Genomic DNA, 20,880 nt, shown 5'->3' on the forward strand with positions numbered 1-20,880 from the left:
CAATTTATGATGTTGTTTACTACTTTTGGGGTCTGCTATTTGTCTTTTTGGTAAAAGATACGGCACTAGGGTTTCTTCATTCAGTTACTCAGTCAGCAGGAGACAGGAAAAGGACGAGAAGATTCAAAACCATACTTTGTTGCCATGGGTTGACCTTCCTGCAGTGATGGAAGGAAGAGGTGAGGGGTTTTACCAGAGGACATAGTGGTTCTCAAACTTTTTTGGCTCAAGTCACCCCTGTAAATAACGTTTTTCACATTACATTTATGTCATATTACAGTACGTCAACATGTAAATTTGTTGGCCTGGGCCGTGGCTCAGCGGTCAAGGCACCTTGGCCGGTAGTCCGAGTCTGGCAGTCTGCCGCGGGTTCGACTCCCGACCCCGACGACCATTACTGCATGTCACGCCCCCAAACAACTTCACTCTTGACATTCGCCCACTTGAACCCCGGCATATCTATTCTGGGGGGAACATTCGCCAAAAATAGCTGATCTACAAACTCACAATGCGAGGAGATGTTGGTGGTCCGTCTTACTAAGTATAAAGGGTTTAACTTGTTTAACTGAAGAGATATTATCAAAGTATTCTGCAGTACCCCCATGGACCTGCGTCACGGCACCTATGGGTGCCACGGCAACTACTTTGAGAACCACTGTAGTGTAACAGGGGTTCCTCCTGGCGCGTGTATCACACTGTGACGTGATATAGTGCCGTTTCCAATCAGTGGTAATTAGGCAGTATGGCAAAGACTGTCCTAACATAGGAGACGAATGACAGCGCTGATGAGAGTGGCCCTCGCCTGCCCTCGGTCGTTCTCCCTCTACTCCCCCCCCCCCCCCCCCCCCCCCCGTGACCTGAGATGAATGCAGGTCCGATGATGGGATGGCCAGAAGAAACGGAGAGAGGAGACAGAATTCTACTCCACTTTGAAGGCACGATACACAAGAAACATCCTCGACACCACTTTGTGTTTATATGGTACAAGCGGCATGTCGCACAGCTTGGGTTTTGTGGCAAACATTCCACATAGCCGTCTCAGCTGTGGCAATAAAGGTTTGAAGTCGAGACGTAGACGAGCTCCCCCCCCCCCGCCCCCCCCCCCCCCCCCAATCCGAAAGGAATGGAGGGGATCTGAGGAACGGCTGTTTAGACGAATGGATGAGGGATTAAGATTGGAGAGCAATCAGAGGGTAACTATAACAGGAAGAGAGAGTCCATTCCCGTCAACATCTGAACGACATCACTTTTAACAAAGCCATTCGGACAAGATGGTGACAACACGTCACAAAGGGACAAGGAGAACTATGATAGGATGTGGAATGGTTGTGTAAAATGAGACGCAGACGCAGCAATAAAGTCAGTAGATAGAAATTATAATTTTATACCGCTATTTTATGTTATACTTTAAGACAACTTGATGGAAAGACAGATAAAGAATAACACAGTCACTTGCCATTCTGGATGTCCTTCATGTCTAGATGGATACTGGACATCAGAATTCCCACAGCCTGGGAACGCTTATTATTCAACAGCTTCACCACCTGAGAAAGAGAGGTAGGGACATTATATATTATCTTACATCTATAAATACACCATGTCTCTGTACGTCTGTTTGTACGTGCGTACGTGTGTACGGCTGTAATCCACGTAACTTGAGAACCGTTGAGCCCACCGCCTTCAAATTCGACACACCCACAGTTGTCCAGAACCACCACAAAAGGCCTCTGCCGGGCTCTGGACAGGGCCCCTGCACATGCTCCATATATGGAGCTGGCCTGTTCTGACATCCAACACTCCCTATTTGGGCATGCCTGACACAGAACTCCATATAGGAATAAAGGGACACAGAGAGACAGATACAGAAATCTCCATATGGGCACACGCACACACACACACACACACACACACACACACACACACACACACACACACACACACACACACACACACACACACACACACACACACACACACACACACACACACACACACACACACACACACACACACACACACACACACACACACACACACACACACTACTGAATGGGTCAAATACATGAACCCCAATATCCTTTATCTTTTGTTTTCCTTTCATGGGAAGAGAACTTTTGCCAATTCACCCACAAACATTATGCAAATTATAATCTGTCGGGTCGGATTATTGTGATTGACAATTTCCCCAGTCTCTCTGCAATTCTCCACATCCATCATGTTTCAGTGGGGTGATTTGAAACTTCCAGATCTAACAGACGACTAGACGCTTATTTACCAAACAGGGTAATTCAATGGGTTCAGTCCCTGGCACTGATAATGCATATCATGTGGAGGAGAGGTTCGCAATGAGCATGTTTACATTATGTTCCATGTGACTGCAATTGGCAAAAAAGGGGGGAGAAAAAGGAAAACCCCTCTTCTAAAGGAGCACTCAAAAACAGACACAAATAAGAGCACAAACAAGAAGCTACCGATATTCTAACAGCAACAGCCACTAAACTTGAGCTACAATTAAGACACATTTCTTGAATAATAACAGCTTTTACCTGTCAAAACAGCCAAGGGTCAAATAAAAAGTCAGACTTGTTATCATACATGGTAAGCTGTATTCAAGAGCCGGACCACAGCAGTGGAGCCAGCAGTGGAGCCAGTGTTAATTTATCCCGTTATAACTCCAACACTGTACAAATACAACCCAAAAAAAACTGCCACATTTGGACACCCTCAGTTAAATTAACACTCAGGATTTTATCGTATACCGTCGTAAAGGAGTGTGGGGGACAGGGTTGGGAAACCCTATAGCCCACCACTATCCAGACAGACTGATTCCACTGAGCCCAGATCACACAGACCACAGGCCTCTCAAACACACACAGGAAGTTATATCACCGAGCCAACTGTCTCTGCCTCTCCTGGCTGAGCCACAACACGGGGAGACAAGGCCTGTCGAGATACAACGCGCCTCTGACAGACTGTGTATCCGTCAGTTGGAAAAGCGAGTCGTCATCATCAATCATATTTTATCAGTTGGCTCCTCTGTTATAAAATAAAACCTTAAATTGCATAACCCAGAGTTGAGTTGAGTTTGTTTTGGGGAGGGACAGAGTATGGTCTCATATAAGTATGGATTTATACAGCTTACATACACATACAGTGTCTGCAAGTTACACGAATTTCAAATTGAATTCAAATGAGACTGCTCTTGCAGTATGTCAGTGGGATTATCCAACAATAAAACACAGATGGAAGCGTAAACCACCGAATCTATTGAAATAACTAATTATTTGAGCGACAAACATCTTCTTATGGTGAAAACAAAACAAGTCCACTCCAAACGCAATGACAAACACAGCATTTTCATACACTCATGAAAGCCATGTGCGTTTCCAGGTTTTTTGGTTTACAGAAATCCTTTAAGTCAAGTCAATCATCGATTGATCTTGCATGCGTGCGTGTTTATTTTTTTTCTGATCGCATGTGTCACGTCATGCCAGAAATACTTTGTTTTCAACGTCGGACCAATATGGATTTTCATCAATCCTATACGGCTCCGAATCGCATGTGAAAAACAAACCCCTGAGGAGCAATTTGTTCTGCCTAAGAAAACAAAAAAGGGAGAGCCCCGAAATAGAACTGCATTTCATGACATTGGTGTGAGTAACATTATGTTTTCATGTCAATGCAGTTGCACCACAAAGTTCTGGTATAAAGAGTGTGTGTGTGTGTGTGTGTGTGTGTGTGTGTGTGTGTGTGTGTCCGTCCTTCAGCTTCAGCACTCACTGGATCACTTTGCAGCAGCTGAGTGTGACGCCGCTATATGAGATGAGGTTCAGCATCTCTAAATCCGACCCCATGGTTCTCGGCAAGAAACCGGTGGATTTAATTCCACGTAGGGAATGAGTCCTTACCTCAAGTGTAGAAGTTTAATTATCTGTAGTACTAGTGTTGTTCTCGAGTGAGGGGAGGATGGAAGATAAGCCAGTGAAACTGGCAGCGTCAGCGGAACCGTGTTCGCTGTGTCACCCCATTGTGTCAAAAATAGACTGGTCTATTTACTGGTCAATCTTCCTACTCTTACCTGTGGCCATGAAATGTGGCTCATGAGAGAAACAAGACTGCAGATAGCAGCCACATTTCTCAGGAGGGTTGCATTGCAACGCATTGTGAGCCTGTACGGTAGATCGGCTATAATTCACAGAATGTCCGCCGGCAGAATTGAGACGCTAGGGTTCATGTGGTTAAAGGGCATCAGGGAGGGAGACCTAACGTGGTCACTGTTAAACTCAGTCATTCGGAAAGCACCACAGGGGGAACCACATCAACAATTACAGCTCCCGGGCCTCTCACTTTGCTCCACTGCATGCCTCCCTCCTCTTTTTTCCCTCCGTCTTCCCTCTCTCTCTCTCAACAGTCATCACCATCGTGAGGTTACCTCGCCGCACGCGAGCCACTGGCTCCACGCCACATGTGGATGGTCAGGTTGAAGGAGGGTAGCCGGCTAGGAGCCAGAACTCGCACCACATAATAACTGTCTGGCTACAGCAGTTCTATTCCTCCACGTCAATCAGTCAGTCAGAGTGACTGGGTGTCAGAGCTGAGGCTAGGAGTCAGAGAGGCTATAGGAGTCAGAGGGACTAGCCTGGCTAATAAGCCAGACCGAATCAGCCGTTGGCAAAAAGTGTTGTGTGATATTAGTCTGGCTTATTAGCCAGACTACAGAGGGACTAGGAGTCAGAGATGCTAGGAGTCAGAGATGCTAGGAGTCAGAGGGACTAGGAGTCAAAGAGGTTAGGAGTCAAGAGAGGCTAGGAGTCGAAGAAGCTACTGTAGGAGTCAGAGAGTGGCTTGCACAAATAGACCCATACATGCACATTAATGGTTGCACACACGCACACAATCGCATGATCACATACGAAAATGCATATATGGTGCATACACACATATACATGTTTACAGGTATACACAAACCTGTTTGGCCTTCGATTTGCTGATTGTGTCTGATATTGGTTTCTTCTTCTCCTTGACGGCAGTTTTGGCAAAGAGGTCCACAAACTCGTTAAAGTCAACGGTTGGCTCTTCGATCTTCTCCCACACCAGAGAGATACTGTCCCTATGAAGACAGAGTAGGGTATAGTAGTATTACTGTACTGTACATAATATAAATAACCATATTACTGAGGATAGACATTTACACTTTGACTACATTTATTGTATAAATAACTCATGTAAATGCTACTCTGGGCAGTCCTACAGACACCTAAATCCCCCCCACGGGATCAATAAAGATCTATCTATTTATAAACAGCATTTATATTCAGCTATAGTGTACATTTCTGTCCTAACACAAACATTAAATGCCATTGACAATGAATGGAGAATTTACGTCATATGTAGACGAGCAAATTGGCTATTTTCGTCCTATACACAAAGAATAAATCTCCACTGACTGGAGAATTTACGTCATATGTGTCTGAGCAAATCGACATGTGCGCCAAGATGATGTACGATGATAAGAGCACCCCTCACTTCACATGGATGTGATTTTTCTTATGTCTAAGCGCACTTCAATACAATTGAATTCTATTGGAAGTGACTTATAAAGTTCTTCTACAATAGTTGGCATTACAATACAAAATAAGACATTCGTTCGCATAATCTGAGATGGATGGATAAAACTATGGACACTCATATTTCAAACAAAGCCTGAACATCATCCTGACTTTATGCCAGATATATATCTGACAAATGTACATTGAACTATCAACTTCCATTAAGAAATGGATACTTCATACTTCATCCTGCAGCTTAATAAACAAGACTGAATTGTACATGAAATGTACCGAATCCCTTTCCGCTTCTTCTACGTGGTAGGTAGACATTTATGTAACGGTAGGCATATATCAAATTTACGATAGTATAGTATTATAAGAATTGTGGCTCCTGGATTGTCTACAATGTGTATTCTGTATAGTGTGTGCTGTACCACTGTCACACTTTCAAATAAATTACTTGCATTGTATTTTCAGTTGTATTAATAAAACAGAACTGGACCAGGTTAGGCAATCACATTGCTCATTTTCTACCTCAAAAGTCGGAAAAATAACTTTGAAGGAAGATACTGCAGTAAATCGCATATTATTTATTATACACATAATATTTATTTTAGTATCATTTATTCCTGGCCTGAAGAGAGAGAGCACCTGGTTCAAGTCAGACCACTCACTGTGCAGCACAATTCCTGGCCGGCATCTCAACCTCATTTTCCACCATGTTACCATATCTATGGCTCTTTGGCAGATCGTTATCTTAAATGGTCAAGCTCTCTCTCTCTCTCTCTGTGTCTCCCCACAGTTCAGAAGGGAATACCTTAATGTGAATGATGCATGTCTATCTTCACTTGATCAGCCATGCATTTTGTTTACACACTATCTGTAATGCCTCCACTTACTGATAAACTGGCCATATACTCTCCTTTAACTGATCGAGGCAAAGATGTAGGCATGTCATGAACTTTATTTCCCCTTTTTGCAGGATGATTTATGATAAAGCCAACCTCTAAGTTGTAAATCCCTCCATCAAAAACTTGTTGTTGTTGAATTAAAATGATATGATTGAATGTCCAAATCTTTCAAGAAGGATTTTACTTGGTTTAGCTGTCTTTATTCATGAGTGATTATTATATTATATAATATTATAATATTATTAAAAAAAAAAAAAAAAAAGCTCTGCATATAAATAAATGACAAACACTGTTCCTTACTGTGTTGTGGTTGATGGCTGATCAGTAACACGTACTTGGCCTGACTGCACATAGATAACGAAGACAAACTTCATTTCCTGTGTCTGTGTTACGTGGGTTTAGGACATGTAAAGTCTCTTAATTCCAAGGGAAAGTGGAGTGTACAATTTCGTACCTATAGTGGCGAGGCGTGGGATGGTGTATTTTGGTAAATGAAGGATCTTTGTTGATAAATCAGCCATCCCCACACGTTGCCAAGAGAGCCTCTGTCATGACAGGGTGCATACGTTGGTTAGACATACTAACATTAGTCCGACAACACCGTTGCTCCCGACATGCATGGCCGGTTACAACTAGTCTGTGGCCGGTTAAAACTCACCAGTGGCTCCAGACGTTCCCGACATGTGTGGCAGGTTAAAACAAACCCATGGCTTCCTGTGAGGTTAGGTTTAGGCCATTATTCCGACCGTTAGATTAGTTTGAGGTTAGGGATAGGGATAGTTATAATAGGGCCAGTTGGACCAGTCGGAATAATTGTGTGATATAGTTACAGTAGTTACAGCAAGATGGTACATTTCCATTTGGTCTGGATTGTACCATATCTTGCCCCCTCTACAATAAATATGTTTGTACCAGCTACCTGATTGTGTCCCTCAGTGTCAGAAGAACCCTCAGCACAGCAACGGAGGTTACATGTGTGAAATAAAAAATCACACATGTGTGAAGTGAGCGGTGCCTATCATCACAATGATGACGTCTAATGATGTCGACAACATGATGTCCAATCATTATGAGCACATTCCGTCGTCAAACGGACATTCTGTGCTCAAACGGACAGACAGACATACACACAAAGCTGTGCATAGGAGCGGCTAGCGCCCCTCAAAAAGAAAACTGCTATAGTATAGACTTGCCTTTTGGCATACAGTTGAATGCGTGTCCAGTAGAGTGGCTTCATGGGTTTGGGGGGTTCAATGAGGGCCTTGGCGGGGCCAGCCTCGGAGCGCATGCCGCCCAAGGGTGGAGGGGGCCCAAAGCCCGGGGGTGGTGGAGGCCCCATCCCAGGTGGGGGTGGAGGTCCCATCCCAGGTGGGGGTGGTGGGGGTGGAGGTCCCATCCCAGGCGGAGGGGGTGGCGGAGGTGGACAGCCCATACCGGGTGGTAGTGGAGGGGGCGGGGGTGGGGGACACGGCCCCTGCCCAGGTAAGGGCGGGGGAGGTGGAGGTGGTGGTGGAGGCATTCCCCCAGAGAGCTGGGGGGGAGGTGGTGGGGGAGGTGGAGGTGGAGGTGGTCTCTGCTGGCAGGTGCAGACAAAGCCCGGTGTGGGTCGCGGAGGGGCCGGAACGGAGGCCGAGGAGCTCACGCTGCTGTGTCCGTCCTTTAAAGGCACGTCAAACTTAAAGCCTTCTTCCACGGGGGAGGTCTGCACGGACCTCTCCGCCCTCCCTCCCCTGTCCTTTGCCGTGGAGAGCCGCCCTTGGCCCTGCAGCAGCGCAATCTTGACCCTGAGGTCATCGATGGTCCTCTCCAGCTGAGGGATGTCTTTATCCTCTGGAGACGGCTGACCCGATTTCAACCTGATGAATTCTGCCGGCTAGGAACCAAAGGGAAGAGTTTAAAGGCCTGCAAGTACAGTATAGAGCCTAGAACTAGACGCTAAACTCACAAGGTTAATGTTTGCTGTCCGTCTTGCTTTGAGATTCCCTTTGAAAGCATGCTATCAAGCCTATTGTACTTTGAACCACAAATCCCAAAGTGCAACAATACTTTCATCTTGGGGATTTGCTGCCAAGTCTCGGACATTATAACATAAAAAAGCAAAACACCCACAACTAAGGGAGTTTAGTGGCAGGGCTTTGAGCTAGTGGAGGGTCAAGGCAGTCCATTATGTCTAGACTCCGTCAGACCTCTGGCTCCAGACTGGTAGACCAGGGATGAGGGGAGACTGAGAGATTTGACCCCAGAGACAGGGAGTCTCGCTGGGCCTCATATGGGCTATTGAGGATCCGTGTCGGGATGTACACATTCCCCAGCTGTGGTTAAATCTCAACATTTTGTTCTACAGTATGTGGCCTGTTTGATTTACGATTATACTAGGGAATACAGGCTTAAAGTGATGTAGAAAAGTATTTCATGCTAAGTCTGCCCTCTGGTGGGGGAATTGAGTTACTGCCATTTAGGACTATAATAGTCTAACATGCAGTATATTTCCTTCACACACGGTTAATAACTGAAGATCATTATGTTATTACTTCTAACAAATAGCAGGGAGTTGTCCATAGAGGCAGTACCACAGATCAAGTTAAAAATGTTAAGGAAGTAAATTAACACAATATTTAGACATAAACTCACCTGAGAGGGTGGTCCTCTGGATGTCTTGCCTGACAGCTGCTGTGGAGGGGGCCATTGTACTATGCCTGGGCTTTTGCCATACAATTCTGGCAGGCTAAAAGATGCCCAGGTGTACAGCTGCTCTACCTGCACAGAGGTTAAAGGTACACAGAGGAGTTTAACTCAAGATGGAGTTAAATATACCGACAATATATATAGCCTACTGTATGTAATTTAGAAATACATAACATGAACATATCCATTTCACTTCCCTAAAAGTAAAATACTACAGTATATATTGGCAGAATTTAAGCAGTTATCAGACACTTATCCAGAGTGACTTATAAAGTGCAAGATCTGAGTAAATGGCACGAACCCTAGTCAAACAACAACAGAAAACAATTAAGTGCTACAAAGAAATTAGTCAGAATACAGGAAAAACAATCTATCATTATGTCTAAATAACATACTATCTAACAGAATGGTGTTTTTATGTATGTCACTCTGGCGTGACGAGTGTCTGTGTGTGTGTGTGTGTGTGTGTGTGTGTGTGTGTGTGTGTGTGTGTGTGTGTGTGTGTGTGTGTGTGTGTGTGTGTGTGTGGTATCGCTGATCAAAGGTATATGTGTGTGATATATGTATGTGTATATATGCATGTAACCGCTGACCGTATGACATTGATCTGTAAATAATATACTGCTTGATTTGGTGGTTACAAAATAGCATCATTATGCATACACCGCATCAGGGGTACACCTCTGCAATCTGAATGTGATTTCGGTGGTGCTCACTCTGCAGTAAGAATGTTTTTAATTCATGTATGTGATGTCAGATTGTTTATTTGCTAATGTGTATTTATTTTGTTTGTCTATTTTGCAACGTTCCTGGTAAATCTAATCCACTGAGCTAATTAATTTGATTATTGGTCCTCCCACTGTGTATGCCATGTCTGGGCATTGTTAAGAAAGTGCATTTTGAGTAGTGCCATTGGCAGTGCAGTGTAACTAGGCCAGTGCAGCGCACATGACATCCCAAGCTTCTGTCAAAGTTCAACATGAATTCAGTAGGCCAAGCTACTTTTGTTTATTTGTACCTGTATATATATGTAGTGTCTGTAGTCAGACCAAACAACATGGATGGCTTTAACTGAAACACATGCATCACACAATTGAAGTCTTGGAATGAGTCACCTGAAAGCACTTTCTCGAAAATAAGTACATTTTCCCTAATTGACCCTCATTTAAGAAATATCAATAGAATACTTTGTGTCTCCCCAACAACATAATGAGACAACAACTAAAAGACCATGGGGTCACAGAGAAACATTGTTAAAGGTCAGAGGAAATGTATTAAATTAGGTGAACAGCTGATACCAGCCACCCGCTTGATAACCAGATTTAGCTAATCTTCAACAGCTCAAAGCTATTGATTGAGCATTAAAATGTAACTAAAAACAAGCCCTGGTTCAATCCTAGGTATATTATACTACTATACATTTACGATGGTTTTTGAAAACCTTATGCCCAGACCTAATGCAATGCCAATTTCCAAAAATCTAAAACCTTTCAATAAGTGCACAATCTTGATGTAATTTTTGACAAATTCCCTCCTAAATATTAGTGGGTTGACCAATTGATCTAATGATGATTTAATTAGGGTTTATGGGATTTGGTGATGGTGCGTTTGCGTGCATGCAATGCAACTCTGTGTGAGTGTGTCTGTGTTCTTTTGCAGGGCTCAGATGCTATTTATTTCCAGTTGGACAGCTATGACCCGGAGTATGTTTTCTTTGTACAGTCAGTCACTACCAGGACCTTACAATAACCAGACCCTCACTGCCTGACCTAGAGCTGTGCGTGCACACACACACACACACACACACACACACACACACACACACACACACACACACACACACACACACACACACACACACACACACACACACACACACACACACACACACACACACACACACACACACACACACACACACACACACACACACACACACACACACGACTAGGGCTTTCACTTCTAGAGATTTTTACTAGTTGACTAGTTTACTAGTCGTCGTAGTCGACTAGTTGTTAACTCTCCATTATGTAAAAAAATTAAAAACGTTTTCTTCCTGTTTCTACACAACAAATGAGGTGGTGCCCCCAGAGGCAAAAACAATAATAAAAAAATACAAATAACCGGTCGCCTGCCAAGTCTATGGACTTTAATGTTTGTTTCGGGCAGTAAATGACAACGTAAGACGTAAGATGTCATCTGGCGGATATACAAATACTGCCCTTGCTGCGCCCCTCACCTCACACGGGTGTGATTTTAACCGAATGGGTTCCCAGACTGGTTTGTGCCTAACCCAGACGTGGGCTTTCTCCTGGGGAAGAGCAGGCAGCCAAAGTCTCTTACATAACATGGTCAGCTGATGGTATACGGGTATACGCAAACAGACACACAGATGGGCGTGCATGTGTGTGTGTGTGTGTGTGTGTGTGTGAGTGAGAGTGCAGTCAGGAGTGCATTTGCTTTTGTCCCACACGTCTCAAGCTTTGCCATTGACAATGGACGGAGAAATTAGGTCAAAATTCTGCCAAATATGACGTAAATTAAACATCAAAACATTAAACGCCATTGACATTGAGGGGGAAATTTACGCCATATGTAAACGAGCAAATCAGCTAACCAATCACAGGCAACAGGCCTTGTGATTGGCCAGTATGAGATGATGCATGATGATGTACGATGATAAGAGCGCCCCTCACTTCACACGGGGGTGATTTTTTACTATTAAGCCAGCCATGTGAATGGGATGTTTCAATCTGTGCGACTGTGTGCGTGCATATACTGTACTGTGCCCTCATGCAGATGTGTGCCTATGTGGAGAATGCATATCAATTGCCTTACAGTATATGTGTAGTCAATGGTGTGTGGGAGCATGCATGTCTAAGTGTGTATTTGTTTGGTTACAGTATGTGCGCATTGCTTTCATGCATGTATCTGCCCTGCACTAACCTGTGCATAGTGCATACATTAGCTAGAGAATTCATGTACTCAAATGCACTCAGGAGGTACAAATCTGCTTTGGCAGGTCACAGAGAAATGCTCTGATGAAAATGAGCACATCAGTCATAGAAATATAACAACTCAGAGCCTGGTCCTGCACATAATGGATCTATCATGTGGACATCATTCTATTAGAGGTGAAGACATGCTTTCGCTTTTGTGAGTTTTCATACATCCAGGCAGATAAATGCACGCTCGCACACGTGTGCGCACACACGCACGTACACGGACGCATGCATGCACGCACGCACTAAGCAAGTACTGTAGCATTATGGCAATAGGATTAGACAAAATAGACACACACACACACACACCCACACTCACACACCAAGTAATGTAGCATTATGGCAATAGGATTGGACAAAATAGAGATATACTATAGCATTCTATTCCTAGACACAAAACTACAGTATACTGTACACTGGGTGGATTAAGCTGCACAGGGCTAGTGATAAAAAATGGCACTGACAGTGTGCTTGGTGAACTGTGCATAACACATGCATGAGATTAGATCCGCGTGAAACATTGCTGCAAAGAAGACTAAAATATACATGAAATCAGGTTTGGTCAAGCTTGCCTACATGCCCTTCCCTTCTGTGTACAGTGCGTAATGAAAAAGGGCCTAATCTCTGTAGATGAATCATTCTGATATGGTTACACACACAAAAACAGAGAACTGATAGGCCTACAGAATGCCCGATGTACATTATTCGTTGACTGCCGGTTGCTTCATGGTTCATACTTATCAAAGAACCCTCCATTTGTGAACATGTGCCTTAAGGTCCATCCACGCCAATAACATCCTATAAAGAGAACTGTATCGTTCTAAAACTCGTTCTAACTCAAGTGACCGGCGGAGTCTACCCCACAACTAAAATGACAAAGCATTGGGATTACTACTTTCACAGTGATTTGTTGAAGGCTATAAACACTGAAAGCCAATTAAAATCTACCCGAATTCACAGGGTGTCGAGTTCAACCATCACTCACATTAAAATAACATTGACTCTCATAACAGAGATGGATTATCCTATTCTTCTTTTTGTGAACCCATAAACCTGTGCCTTTCTTTTTTTTTGTCCTCTGTTCCAGGTCATCAATATCACATGCTTGGCACATTTTTAGAATGTTAATATCGGTAACCATTGTAGGTATCTTTTAATTATCATTCTGGTTGTGGATGGCCCTTTAGGCCAGCAATGTAGGCTGTGTGTGTCAATTGTTGGTGTATAGTGCAGAAACAATCAAGTGTCTGCTAATTTAACAAAACAGGAAATAACCATGGTCACAAATTCACAGCCTACCCCACTTCTATTCTATAAAACTAAACGTAGGAATCTTTGAGGTCCGTTATCAGAATGAGGGTCTTTATAACATTTTCCCATTATGCAGCACCACTGGGTTCAAATCTGGAAATGGGCCTATGGCACTGGGGTGTGGTTTGTTGTCGGCTGTGAGCAGACTTGCTCCATGCCAAAACATTCCAATAGTAACGTTTTGATCCAACTTGGATCTTCGTCAGATCAAGATGTTTGAAAAATGGGAACCACACCCATATTTAATATTTATACATCACGCAAGCCAATAAGCTGACAAGCTCCATGATGGCAGGAGAGGTTAATCATCCAAACCACCCAAGGGGATAGACGTCCATAAACAATTAACAATTCAGTAAAATACAGAAAAACTGGAATACAAAAGTATACTTCACAGATATCATTTATCTAGAAATGTCTACAGCAAGATTGCATGGTGCAAAAGAGGAAAACATTTGGTTAAGGGCATGGTTTAATCATTATTATTATTATTATTATTATTATTATCATTATTATTATTATTTTTGTTTCCATTGCACAGTAGTAGGAGTAATGACATTTTGTGGCATCTTTGGTCTCGGGGGGGAGGGGTGGGTGGGATTGTTTGTTTTTGTTTTTGTGTTCTTTGCTTTTGCTGTTATGTGTTTTATATGTGTTTTGTTTTCTTTAAGTCATTCATGATGTTAAGTGTCTTATTGTGATTTTTGTCTTAATTAAAAAACATTTGATAACAAAAAAAAAAGTATACTTCACAATGTCAAACATATACGTCTGAATCTACATTACCCATGTTCAATGTTCTGAGTGAGTGAGTGACTTTGAAAGACAGACATTCGGTATTGCGCTGTTCTTTGTCTTCCAGTGAGACAAGGGGCCAAGCATTGTGGCTGTTGGACTGCCTACCCCTGAAAATGGGATTGAACTTGAACTGAGTTGAACCAGTTGTTGTTGCAGTTGTTGAACTACATTGTGCCTATCGCCGCCAGAACATACATATTCACACACCACTCCCTCTTAACGGACCGATTACACAGCTCTATACTGGTGCCATGCAGTAATATTAAAGGACCACTTCACCACTTTTCAACCTATCTTCATATAATAGGTCCTCACTAATAATCATGAAAAAATGGCATGATTCTTTTCTACTCAGTCTGTGTCTCATATAGGATGGCTGTGGGCAGTTTAGAAACCGTCTTCCAGTGACATCATCATTAGGCAGGTTTTTTTTAAACAAGATTTTTTACAAAGATATTTAGATTTTCATTATCGTGAGAACAATGGCTTCCATTTTCACATTGCAACTTCTCAGGACTAGAAAGCCTGCAGTTTCTATTAGCTTGTATTCCCCATCGATGATGTCACTGGAAGACGGTTTCTGAACTGCCCACAGCCCTCCTATGAGACACAGACCGAGTAGAAAAAAATTGCACAATTTCTTCATGATTATTAGTGAGGACCTATTTTATGAAAATAGGTTGAAAAGTGGTGAAGTGGTCCTTTAATAGTGCAACATTTGTTGTGATTGACAAGGTTCTTACGCTGAAGGTGAGCATGGTTGTTGAGGCTGTGATGTCGCCGGGTGGCTCTTTTGGGCTGTCGCTGAACGGCTGCAGAAGACCCACGGCCAGCATACGACAACACATCTCCCTGGCATCCTCTTCCACAAACCCCTCTCCCTGCTGCATGCACAACCGCTCCAACAGGACTTTACCTGTAGTGTAGAGGCAGGAAAGATGATGTGTTATGAATCACTTGGTCAGTGAGAGTGGCCATTATGGAATAAAAAACGAGGATATTCTGTCAACAAAAGATCTCTTGTTTAGTCAGTTGCCGAAAGTCTTACTCACGGTCACGGTCACGCTGAAAAATAATATAAGTTTAATGTTTCCTTGTTGATTTGTTTGGGCGATATCTAATATTACTAGTGTAACTACCATCTAATGCTGTGAGTAAAGCAAACACCTCTGATCACAGCGCTGGAGAAAGACATCAAATAATTAGTCGCTGTTTCTGATGTGTTAATTAAACACATTGACGTGAAAGCACCCTCCTCCACACACACAGGGGTGAGTAAGGAGATGGAAACAGCAAATGCTAATTTCATGCTGAAGTTAACAAGACGCTACACAGAAACTCAAATTGATATTCAGGGAATAGGAACACCGTTCCACATGCCATGTATACGGTATTTAATAATATCCCAGTGTTTTATCATTGCTGCTACTATTAATGAGTAATACACTGAATCTGATCTAAGCCTGTCAATAGAAAGGCAACTATACTGTTGAGACGAGAGGGAGAAAGAGCACACAAGGATCATCACAGTAAATAATGTAAATTAATGAATTACTGTGTTGACTGGTACCACAATGGAATATTCCGAAAAAACATGTTACCTGCTTGTGTCTGTGTTTCTACACAAGCCAGGCGAGCTGTAATGGGAGTGAGAGTGAGACTGCGTGTGCGTGTTGCAACTGTGAAGGATTATTATAGACATAACATGCCATGTAATCTATAAATCCATAAACGGACATGATTCGATCATGAATGGAGAGAATCCTGACATTTTGATGCAGTGGATAGCTCAGTGGATCATCATTGTGGTCTCCAAAAAGGTTGACTACAGTATGTGACAGCAGGAGACGTGAACTGACATGCAGAGAGCTCCTCGTCCATAAGAGGAAAAAGGGGCTAATCTTTCACTTTGACAGGTGTGTGATGGGGCACGGCAAGCAGGAGGTTCATAAAGTTAGATGAACTTTATGTGGAAAACATGTGATTCAGAGGGAGTCAAATTAGCTGTTAGCAGGTAAAATAAGATGGCTTTGTTGTTCATGGCTCGACATGGACATATTTTGTGATGGGGGTTATGTGTGAAACTGCCATTGAAAACAAAACAAAACAAACAGAGCTGAGGGCATGGTGGTGCAGTTGGTAGCACGGTCGCCTCACAGCTAGAAGGTCCTGGGCATCATCAGTGCCCACACCCTAGGTGGGGTCGGCAAAAGGGCCTTTCTGTGTGGAGTTTGGCATGTTCTCCCTGTGTCCCCTAGGGTAGGTAGGTACCCTTACAGAAAAACATGCAGTAATCCTGGTCTCTAACCCCTTCCCCCTGGCCAGCCTGATGGAGGGGAAAGGAACTGGTTGGAATAACATGTTCCTTAGTCCTTACACACGCTACGGCCAACCGGGGAAAAGCAGCAGCTTGGAAGGAAGCATGAGGTCAGTCCGTTGCTATCCCCAGGTTGGTAGATGGAGTGTAGCGCCCAGGATTACACTAGAGTGACTAGACAATTGACACTGGGTGAAAGAAAAGGGTTACAAAAATCGTGGGAAAAGAAAATTGATTTGGTGATGTGACAAAAAAGCAAGTAAATCTGTCATTCTACCAAACAAACTATAACCTATGACACCAAGTGTGATTATCAGACAGTAATCCGGGATATAGGGCTTGTGGATCGGTCAACGTGAAATGTCTCCTAATGTAGGCTACAGTATATGTTCTTCACTGTGATATCATTGCACAGGCCTGGTGTGACCCGAGCACCCAGCAGAACAGTGACTGAGAGTTGATACAACAAGAGAGGCCTGAGCACCTAGCAGGATAGATCAAAGTCACACGCAGCCAGTGATGATGACAGAGTTGGAACAAACAAGCAAGAGCCAAGCAGGAGACCAAAGATACAGAAGAAGGCCTACGAAAATATATTTTTGTCTCTATACCAGCCGAAGGCATGGGGAGAGTATGTTTTGCACTCCGTCCGTGTGTCCATCCGTGTAAACTAATCTCCAGCACCGTTGACCCGGCTGATGTCAACGACAAACCTCTGCCCCAATTTTTACACAACTGCCTGTTATAGCGCCACCATGAGGCCAAGTTTTGTAACTTTGAACAAATGTTATCCATACGTCATGCAAAACGATATACACTACCTCTATAGTCATGTGATCACACGGACATGTCTGCATCCCCATATTCCATCCCCATTGGCTAAGATTGCCTTCCAAAGTTTGCAAGATTGGTCTGTTTTGAACAAAATGCCTCAAATCATGAACACAGCATGCAATCTGAGGACCTGCATTTTTCACATATGCTCTTTATAGCGACACCAGGAGGCCGACTTATATAAAACATTGATTGAACACTGTTTGATTTCTAATATTCCATCCTGATTGGCTTCCAGAGTTTTCAGGAGTGGCCCGTTTTGTACAAAATGCCACAAATCATGAACACAGCGTCCGCTAGCAGTGAAACTGTGCACGCTTATTCCCAATAGCCTGAGGAAGAAATGCCACTAGACATTTCCAAAAACGCTCCTATCCTAGTGGAGACCTGTGCCAAGAGGGGCACTTTTTCCTAGTTCATGAATGTAGTGCTCATGGATGTTGTTCAGGGATTAGTAGACTGATAAAATGTTTAGTTCTATGTTTAAGTTATAGGGTTAGAGTTAGACGAAATGTTTATGGCAACAGGAAATTCCATACATCTCCTTTGTTTGGCTATGACTAGTTTGGATGAATAATAAACCAGAATGTTTTTTGTCATGTGGTGATGCGCATAACGTGCAACGTAGTGTTAGCTATGTATGTGCAGTTTTGTGCACAGTGTGTTTCTGTGTCCGTCTCTTGCATGCATCTATTTCTGTCTAAGCCTGTGGGGAAGATCGTGTCTCTGCCATGGGTGAGCGGTAATGTTGTCACTTAACACTTGTGAGCAAGAGGCCGAATGCAGACAGTGCAGAGCTGCTGATGCTCAGCACAACAGACAAGGATGTTGTTTAATCATAACAGTGCGATTGTTCTGTAGATAATTCTCAACAAAGAGCTTCTACTGTACTTCTGCTTTTCATGTGCGTGATTGATTGTATCATAATTTGCAATCCTACAAAACAAAAACAAAAAACATTGAATAATTCTTATTCAGTGAAATTATAATTTGAAATTGAATAATTTACCCTCCAGTGTATGGTTTCACCAGGAAAGGTTAGGGCAGCACTTTAATTTTCCTTGAAAGTGAAACTATGTAAATCAGTTGCTGAAATGTGCATCCACAGGCCACAAACTTTTAAGCTTTTATGTGCTTCAATTGCCGAATGAAATCCCATCAGCCAGTTGTACCTAAATCTGTCTGAAGAGGAAGTGAATTATTACCGCTCTAACATTAGGCGTATACAGCGTTAGCAACAACTGAATCACCTGTGTTACTACTCACCAGAGAAGATTTCTTGATAGGGAACTGAGGCGTTGGAGCTCTGGAGGCCATGTTGACTTCTCCTGGAGCCCAGTGTCCAGTAATTCCCGGCCGTGTTCCCTTTCGCCGATGTCCCCTGCTCTGGGAACCTGGTCCCACTATCCTGCCTGGCTCTCAGCTCGTCGGTCCAGTCTTGCGAGACGCTGAGAGGCCCGGCAATGGAGCTGGACCTCTGCTTCTGTGTTAGCAAATTCTGGGCCCCACTGGAGCGTTGAGAAAGTACAGTGGCATCTGTTCTCCTGAGGACGGGGCTGGTAATGGGGGTGGTAACGGGGCTGGTAACGGGAGAGCCGACAGGGGAAGTGAGCTGCCTTGTGGTGGTCTTAACATAAGATGGCTGGATGAGAGGGTAGAGTTTGACAGTGGAGGAGGCAGAAGAGGATGACCGTCTCTGAACAGACAGCTGGGGGCTGTCTGATGTCAGCTGGCTTATGGACATGCTACTCTTCCTCCTCCGCAAGGACAGGAAGTGTTGCGTCCGACCTTCCTCTTCCTCATCCCTCTCCATGGACAGGTCCATACTGCTCACACTTTTTTGTGACCCGATCGGTCCTGCTGTCATGGATACATGGATATGAGGGACACAGCTCTGTGAGGCTACACTACCTTGGCTGAACTGCATGGGCAGGACTGGGCTCTCCAGCTCATCTTGGATCTCCTCTGCGCTCTCATAAGATGTGGTGGTGGCACTCGTGTCTTGGAAGCTATATGTGCTGTTGCTTTGAGGAAAGACACTGATGCTGCTCCTGTCTGTGTCTAGTGTTGAAGACGATGGACAACGCTCATTCAGTGACTCCTGTTCAGATGAATTTCTTGATATCGGCATGGTAAATTTTGGTGGTATGAATGAGGTGGCTGCATTTTTATCCAGCCCAGAGTTTGGTACTCCAGTAAATGGGGCGGCCACCACCTTCCGGAGACCATTACTGGCTCCCTGTTGCCCTCTGACAGCCTGCTGAATGTCAGAAAGCAGGTCCTCTTGTTCCGCTGTCGCTGAGTGGAAACTGTAAAGGTCAGCATCCGATCCAGAGCTGGCTATTCGGTCCTCTACATTTTCCATGGACTGACGAATGTCCCCAGTCAAAACGTGTAGATCTCCCATAGAACCAGGAATCACATTCTGGTCCTGAGTTTTTGACTTCTGTACTGCATCGACTTTCAACATGTCCTCCTTGGACAAACCCTTCGACTTGGACGAGCTCCTCCTGATTCTCATGCTGGAAAATACAGAACTTTTAGACTCGGACTTTGATTTCTTCTTTGTGCCACTATCCTTCTTGGATTTTTTGTCCCCTTCCCTGTCATCAGCCTCTGCCCCACTGCAGGAGTCTTGCCCTGCTCCCCCACCTGTCCCACCACCTTTCTTCTGCTTAGCTTCGTGATTTCCCATGTTTCTGAGCAGGCGGACGCCCTTAGCGATCAGGCCATGCTGTTGAGGTTTAGACTGGGCTTCCTCGCGGGTAGCTGCCTGACCCCGGCCAGCGCTGCCTAATCCCCGCTGCCTGCCCACCAGAGTCAGACACAGCTCTGGTGATGATACTGCTGCTGATGGGAGGAGGGGACTGGCAGTGGCAGCCACTGGCTGGCTACTGCTCGCTCTCTCATCTTCCCTCCCATGCTGCCCCTCCCTTCTCTCCCCATCTGCTGCTGCGCTCTCTGACGCCTTGCATAATGGGTTGCTGGCGGAGCGAACCCGGCGTGCTTGCTCCAAAGTGTGCGCTCCATCCCCCCGCTCAAGAGGGAGGGGTGCAGGTTGAGGGGGTTGTTGCTGTTGTTGAAGGACGGAGTGCTGTTGTCTACGGAGCAAGTTTGACACACTACTTTTTCTCCTGTCTTTGAAGGTACTTGTGAAGAAGCTCTCCTTCAGAAGGGGCACCTGAGTTTCCACTGTCTTAATGGTCTGCATTCTGACATCTATGGACCTCTCCAGTCACCAGGGGAGCCAATCTGCTCTATTTGAGCTAAGGAGAGAGAAAAGGAGAATGGGTTGAATTGTGATCGTATTCAAACACTGCTTAAATTAAATTGAGGAGGCATTCGATTCTCAATAGTCAAGCTGCACAATAAAATGCCTCACATTTCCTATACAATGACATTAGAGTTCTGGTTTATGCTTCTACGCTGCTATTTTAGCATGGTAATTCTCCTGCTACTTTTCAGATGCTGTC

General features: G+C 44.1%; 1 protein-coding gene across 1 annotated transcript in view; it reads right to left on the reverse strand.

Moving 5' to 3' along the window:
• The window catches only part of fmn2a (formin 2a), a gene marked incomplete at its 5' end in the record, with an annotated part of 47,001 nt that extends 26,383 nt beyond the window's left edge, over positions 1-20,618 (reverse strand). Inside the window, 6 exons of the mRNA XM_083775045.1 lie at positions 1,457-1,544; positions 4,969-5,110; positions 7,654-8,333; positions 9,092-9,217; positions 15,000-15,172; positions 18,674-20,618. Coding sequence (XP_083631171.1) covers positions 1,457-1,544; positions 4,969-5,110; positions 7,654-8,333; positions 9,092-9,217; positions 15,000-15,172; positions 18,674-20,618 — 3,154 coding nt within the window. The remainder of the gene's footprint in view (positions 1-1,456; positions 1,545-4,968; positions 5,111-7,653; positions 8,334-9,091; positions 9,218-14,999; positions 15,173-18,673) is intronic.
• Between the last annotated feature and the right edge of the window lie 262 nt (positions 20,619-20,880).

The sequence above is a fragment of the Protomyctophum parallelum genome (genome assembly GCF_964188405.1).
Source record: "Protomyctophum parallelum genome assembly, chromosome: 10".
Lineage (NCBI taxonomy): Eukaryota > Metazoa > Chordata > Actinopteri > Myctophiformes > Myctophidae > Protomyctophum > Protomyctophum parallelum.